General features: G+C 48.7%; 3 protein-coding genes across 3 annotated transcripts; 1 reads left to right on the top strand and 2 right to left on the bottom strand.

Annotated features, from left to right (window-relative positions):
• Positions 1–37: 37 nt before the first annotated feature.
• BDV27DRAFT_153784 (uncharacterized protein) lies at positions 38–551 on the bottom strand (the record flags this gene model as incomplete). The annotated part of the gene is made up of 2 exons (XM_032071852.1): positions 38–288; positions 413–551. The coding sequence occupies 2 exons, from the start codon at positions 549–551 to the stop codon at positions 38–40; spliced, it is 390 nt and encodes a 129-aa protein (XP_031931856.1).
• A 461-nt stretch (positions 552–1,012) lies between these two features.
• BDV27DRAFT_121982 (rRNA-processing protein UTP11) lies at positions 1,013–2,275 on the top strand. The gene is made up of 2 exons (XM_032065509.1): positions 1,013–1,261; positions 1,339–2,275. Exons 1-2 carry the CDS (start codon positions 1,166–1,168, stop codon positions 2,101–2,103), a joined length of 861 nt encoding a protein of 286 aa, XP_031931855.1. The 5' UTR covers positions 1,013–1,165; the 3' UTR covers positions 2,104–2,275.
• BDV27DRAFT_121981 (histidine biosynthesis protein HIS4) lies at positions 2,259–5,476 on the bottom strand. Its single transcript, XM_032065508.1, has 2 exons — positions 2,657–5,476; positions 2,259–2,601 (listed from the first exon to the last, which is right to left on the bottom strand). Exons 1-2 carry the CDS (start codon positions 5,064–5,066, stop codon positions 2,405–2,407), a joined length of 2,607 nt encoding a protein of 868 aa, XP_031931854.1. The 5' UTR covers positions 5,067–5,476; the 3' UTR covers positions 2,259–2,404.
• Positions 5,477–6,599: the final 1,123 nt, after the last annotated feature.

The raw sequence follows: 6,599 nt of genomic DNA, 5'->3' as shown, positions 1-6,599 counted from the left end.
AAAAAAAAAAAAAAAAGAACGAGGAGAAAAAGAGAAATCACCTCCCCTTCGACTTGGCCTCATCCTCCCTCATCATCCGAATAATCTCCTCCCTCCTCTGCTCCACCTTCTTAAGCTCCTCCTCCTTCTCCCTCCGCCGTTCCTCATGCGTCGCAAACCACTCCTCTCTCGCCCGGTCCTCCTCCTCCGGCTTCGCATGCGCAAGCATACACGAATTCATCGTCAGTCGCTGATTCCGACACACCCACGTAGCAGTTATTGTGCGATTGACCGCGCATTGAGCGAATGCTATTTTTCATCCACAATTTCATTAACATCAACCAACCCCAAGAAAGACAAGACAAAAGTATAAATAAATAAATAAATAAATAAATAGATAGGTAGGTAGGTAATAAATAGAGAAAGAAAATACCTTTAATTTCCTCCGCGCAATGCGCTCGTACCCGTTTGTGAAAGATCTTCTTGACTTCTTGTTCTTGGGTTGCGGAGAGGGGGAGGGGATTGCGGAGGTTGTATTTTGTTGATGGTGTTGATGTGGATGTTGTCGCCATGGTTGTTTATTGTATGTACTTTGCTATGCGAGGTCGTTCTATACTGATTGATCTAATATGCGAAATATACTGGTAGAGTAAAATAAGGCCTTGAGGGGGGTTTGTTTCTATCGGAGTAACGTGCGAGAGAGAGAGAGAGAAGTGATCTGCGTTCGACAGGTCCCGGGTTGTTAGGTAGTAAGAGTTAATTGTTGGTGTTGGCCAATTTCGAATTGTGTCAATTCGATCCCAGGAATACAATTACTCCAGATTGTGTAAATGGGATTCGAGAGGAAATCGTGGCGCGTGAGAGTGAGAGTGAGGGTGAGAGTTGAGTTGGGTTGAGTTGGTTCCACACCGAGCTAAAGGTAGAGTTGTGTTCAAGTTGTTCTTCTTCTTCTCCGCTTAGGCCGAGTCGGAGAACTTTTTTTAACTACAACCCATTCTTCTTCTTCTTTTTTTTTTTTTTTTGACACTGTTTCGGGGGGTTTTTAACAACAACCCTCTTCTTCTTTCTTTTCTTCTTCTTTTGATTTTATACTTCGATTCATATACGGGATTTATCATCGAACGAACCGGAAGCAAAAAAATAAATAAATAATAGTTAATAAAACCCACCACCACCACTACCCAAAATGTCATCCATGCGCAATGCCGTCCAAAGACGGAATCACAAGGAGCGAGGCCAGGTCGGAGGCCGTGAAAAATGGGGTATTCTCGAAAAGCACAAGGTACATAGCATCCTCCTCCTCAAACCAATCTCTTTCAACCTAGAACTAGAAACTAACAAAATGTAAAAAAAAAATAGGACTACTCCCTCCGAGCAAAAGACTACAACCAGAAGAAAGCCAAGCTCAAGCGTCTGGAAGAAAAGGCCCGCGACCGTAATCCCGATGAATTCGCCTTCGGGATGATGTCTTCGCACACGCAGAAGGCAGGAAAGCACGGGACGGCGGCGCGCGAGTCGGCGGCGGGACTCAGTCACGATGCGATCAAGTTGTTGAAGACGCAGGATGCAGGGTACTTGCGGACGACTGGGGAGCGGATTCGGCGGCAGATGGATAAGTTGGAACAGGAGATTCAGTTGCAGGATGGCATGGTGCAGAGTTTGGTGGGGAAGAGGCCGAAGAACAAGAAGAAGGCTCCGGTGAGGGATGAGGATGAGGATGGGTTTGATTTTGATTTTGATGAGGAGTCCGAGGAGGAGGAGGAGGCTGGACCAAAGAAGACGGTCTTTGTTGATGATAAGCAGGAGCAGAGGGATTTGAAGATGAAGCGGGTTCAGGCAGAGGGTAGTGGTGGGGATGAGTCATTTGAGGATCTTGAACGGAAAAAGACGGCGAGAGAGCTTGAGGCGGATCGTCTGGCTCTTCAGGAGGCTCGTCGCGCGCGGAAACTCAAGCAGCGTGCTGCTTTGGCGAGGCAGAACAAGCTGGCTGCGCTTCAGAAGCAGTACAACGATATCACAGCTGCGGAGCGCCAGTTGGATTGGCAGCGTGGAAGGATGGACAACACTGTCGGAGGCACGAACAAAAATGGGATCAAGTGGAAGATCCGCGAGAGGAAGAAGTGATTTCAAATCATTCTCACCATACGACTGATGATTTCCTTCGACATTCTCTTTTCTTTTCTTCTGTGTTTGCATTTGGGCTGTTTCTGGGTGTATGGCTTGGGAAAAGTATTCTACATGGGTCGTGTACTTGTATAGAGATTTACTGCAGGATACCATTGCTATTTGATATTCTTCATCAATTAAAGTTGCTCAAATTTGGTAAACAACATCTGATAAGCATTCGTAAAACAGGTCAAATTACCATAACCGTCGAGGTCGTGAAAGCTGAAAAGAAACACCACATATCCCTGGCGTGTAGAATCTATTGTTGACCCTTCATGTGGGCCACCCGGATGCTCACAGCCCGCTTGTGTGCATCCAAGCCTTCCACAGCCGCCAACTGCTCAACAGTGCGCGAGAGGCCCAACAATCCGTCAGCCGTCAGATTGGAACTGGTGATGTGCTTGAGGAACGATCCCAGGTTCACGCCAGAGTATTGCTTGGCATATCCGTAGGTTGCTGGATCCAAGTTAGCTACTAGTATATTATTGTGAGAGAAACAACCGGAACTTACGCAGAGAGTGGTTCACACCGGCCGAGTAATCGCCGACACTTTCAGGAGTCCACTGGCCAATGAAGACACTTCCGGCGTTCTGCACCTGTTCGACGGCGGCCTCTGGGTTTTCGATTTGCAGGATCAGATGCTCCGGAGCATACTCGTTGCTGAGAGCCATCGCCTCGGCAAGGTCACGCACCACAAAGGTGACTGAGTGCTCCAGAGATCCCTTGACAATGTCCATTCGGGGGAGTGCTCTGGCCTGCTTGTCCACCTCATTTTCGATGGCCTGCAGCTCCTGCTCGTTCAGGTCAATGGCAATCAGAATGACTTGGGAGTCGACACCGTGTTCAGCCTGGCTCAGCAGATCCGAGGCAACAAACGCTGGGTTCGCCTGCTTGTCTGCAATCACCAGGACTTCACTAGGGCCGGCTGGCATATCAATGCTGACGCCCGCAGAGGTATCATTGGCGACCAGCATCTTAGCGGCGGTCACGAACTGGTTACCGGGACCCAAGATCTTGTCGACCTTGCTGATGCTCTCCGTACCGTACGCCATGGCAGCAACCGCCTGGGCACCACCGGCAAGCACAATACTCTCCGCTCCGACCTTGTGAGCAACGTAGACAATCTCAGGCGTGACACTGCCGTCGGCACGAGGGGGTGAAGCAAGGACGATCTTCTTGCAGCCAGCAACCATGGCAGGGACACCCAACATCATGGCGGTCGAAGGCAGCACAGCGGTTCCACCGGGAATGTACAGACCAACACGTTCAATGGCTCGTGAAAAGCGGGAGCAAACGACACCAGGCATCGTCTCGACCTTGAGGCCATCGTTGCTACCCTTCTGCGCACTGTGGAACTTGGCGATGTTGGCAATACTGACATCAATGGCTTCCTTGGTTTCAGGCGACACCTGCATCAACTCTGGTGCGAATGGAGCGTTGATGACGGGAGAGGTGAGGGAAGTGGCCTTCTCGAATTTGTGGGTATACTTGAGAACACCGGCGTCGCCGTTCTCGCGGACATCCTGGATGATCGGACGGACAAGGCCAATGATCGCATCGTTGGATTTCTGGGAAGGACGCTTCAGGTAAGCCTTAACATCCTCCACCGGGGTCGAAGCGGTGATGACACGAGTCATCTCGATGCGGCTGTCCTCCTTGGCCGGGGGCTGGCTCTTCTCCACGGCCGCGGGGGTAGGAGCGGGGGCAGAGGCAGGAGCTGCCAGACCGGCCTTCTCTGCCCAAGGACCCTTGGCGTCGCCCTTTCTTCTCTTCACCTTCAGGCTCTTGAGGTCCAGGTTCCGCTCGACGTCTTCGAGGCTGACACCAGCTGCGACACAGCGGGTCAGAGCGAAATAGAGGAGATCAGCAGCCTCAAAGGCAATCTCTTCCTTGGTGTTTGCGCGGCATAGCTCGTCGGCTTCTTCCATGATCTTAGCCTGGGTGAGCTTGGGCTCGTTGAAGAGTCTAGCAGTGTAGGAACCTTCGGGGGCATCGGCTTTGCGGGCCTGCAGAGTCTTCTGCAGACGCGAAAGTCCGTTGTAAGGACCGAAGCAGCTGGCCGTACCAAGGTGACAGAAGCCTCGACCGATCTGGTTGACAACGAACACTAAGCAATCGCTGTCGCAATCGAAGCCAACTCTGATGAGTTCCTGCACATCACCACTCGACTGACCCTTGTACCACAGGCCCCGTTTACGGCTCTGGTAAACACCGGTACCCGTGCGAAGCGCTTCAGAAATACTCTCGTCACTGCTCCACACGAGGCCCAAGCAAGTTCCTCTCTCGTCGGTGACCGTGGTGGCGTAGAGGCCGTTGCTCTGATCAGCGACTGCGCGAGCTGCGATAAGAGACGCAGCAGCAATCTTGCCGTCGGCCTGGTTGCGATCAAGGGTCAAGGCTTGCGCGGGCACAATGCTCACCGCACCCTGGACCAAGGTATCCTTCAAGGTTTCCTCGGTGACAGCGCCGGAGTACGTCCGGTAAAGGCTCTGGGCTTCGGGGTTTAGGCCCAATTTGTCGACCAAGGCCTTCACGGCGGACGAATCGGTAGAGAGACCGGCATCCTTACGCTCGGAATCCTCAGCCACCCACTTCTGGAAGGAGTCCACCTGGCTGTCGGAGGAAGTATAGACGACGACTCGTGATGAGGGAACGGACTGTTCTTGGGAGAGGGCGGTCAATTGGTCGAGGGTAATGAAGATCTTCGCGGCACCGGCATTGAGGATATCGACGAGGTCACCGGTGGTGGAAATCGCGGTGGCATCAACGTAGACGTCCAGAAGACGGAAGTTCTGACGCAGGAATTCTTCGGCTTGAGCGACGCTGGAGGCCTTGACCAGGACACGGCCGAAGTAGGCAATCTGCTTGAGTGAGAGGCCATTGGCCGAAGGGTCGAAGGAGACGAGGAATGGAGTCGCCATGGTGGTGACTCAATGAGGGGGAAGGGAGGGGCAGGAGGGGTGACACGGAGAGGAGGTCAAGAGAGTTGATTGCCTGATTGAGTATAGAACTATGAAGGAATTGAAGAAAAAAGAAAGATTTCAAAAAAGCCCCGGTGCCTTGGGGGAGAAGTAATGGAGAGAGAGAGAGTGAGAGAGAGAGTATGTCTAGACGATTGCTGGATGATTCATCGCCATGGAAAAAGAAATTCCTTTCGGGCCCCGCAATCGGACAATTCGGAGGCCATCGGGGATCGGGGCCTGGAAATTCAGGAACAAAAAGAAATAGAAATGGCTTTACTGTGTATATTCGGGTCAAACAATACTGAATTAAGAGACCTGTATTTGTTTACTGCCTCTACCTTATCAGTGACACCAACCGAAGATCTCCCCGAACTATGTTGTCTCGATGAATCCATAGTTGAACTTCGGAGATTATGTGTTTTACCTAAAAAGTTTGGCCTGATTGGCGGAGACCCTTCTTTTAGATGGACCCTAAGCCAACACAATTGCCGAGATTTTATAGTAATAAAGTAATAGTATGTAGTTAGTTCTAGGTTTTTTTTTTTTTAATAATTTATAATACTAATTCTGTTCTTATAACAGAAATTCAAAATCGGCTTGGTAAAATATCTCAGGATATCTACAATATTTATACTATTGTAAATACCACCGCTTATAATATTAATAGTATTGTAAAAGATATCGATCTGGAGAAGCTACCAGTTGCTATAGAGACTGAGTATAGAATATATATAGATTAATTTAAAAAGGAATATCTTCCTGGAAGAAGAACTGAGCTTTGCCAGTAGATTACTAAGTAGGCAGTCTTACTGTAGAATAAATATATATTCTGGCTAAATAGACTGGTAGGTACAGGTAAATTAACAGTATCCCGAACTATGGCCAAGTTCTTCCGAGAAGGGAAGTTACTGGGAGAAAGTTTTTTCTTTAAGAGAAGAGAAGGGGATCGCAGGACTATAATTAGAGTCTTTCCGATAATTACTCCAGAATTGCTTTCCAGAATTCCAGACTTACTACTACTCAATATCATAGAAATTATCAAGGAAGACCCCGGAATTATAGTCAAGCTACTTAAAGAGTAATTTGAAAAGCTTCTTCTCTATTCTCTGAAGAGATTAACTAACTCGAACAGTCCCCGGCTAATATTGGTTATTGTGATTGATATGTTGAATAAATACAATAATAACAATAATATAAGAGCTATTATCCAGCTTCTTCTCTAAGTACAAAAGTCAACTCGGGTATATTTGCGAGTCTTTGTAACCAGCTGACTAGAGCTCCTAATTCGGTTAGGCTTCTAGAATACTAAAGCTAATTACCAGGACTTTATTCTTCATGAGATCCCGAAGTCTATGATAGAATATAATATAGCCTTGTTCCTGTGCAGTAAGCTTACTATAATCTGGTAGGAGCGCTCGCTTCCTTAGAAATGGTCTGGAGATATTAATTTCCAGAGTCTTCTTACTATGTCAGTTCTATTATTTATCTTTG

The sequence above is a fragment of the Aspergillus caelatus genome (assembly GCF_009193585.1).
Source record: "Aspergillus caelatus strain CBS 763.97 unplaced genomic scaffold BDV27scaffold_19, whole genome shotgun sequence".
Taxonomy (NCBI): domain Eukaryota; kingdom Fungi; phylum Ascomycota; class Eurotiomycetes; order Eurotiales; family Aspergillaceae; genus Aspergillus; species Aspergillus caelatus.
The sequence above is the reverse complement of the archived record's forward strand: the minus strand, read 5'-3'. Positions and strand labels throughout refer to the sequence as shown.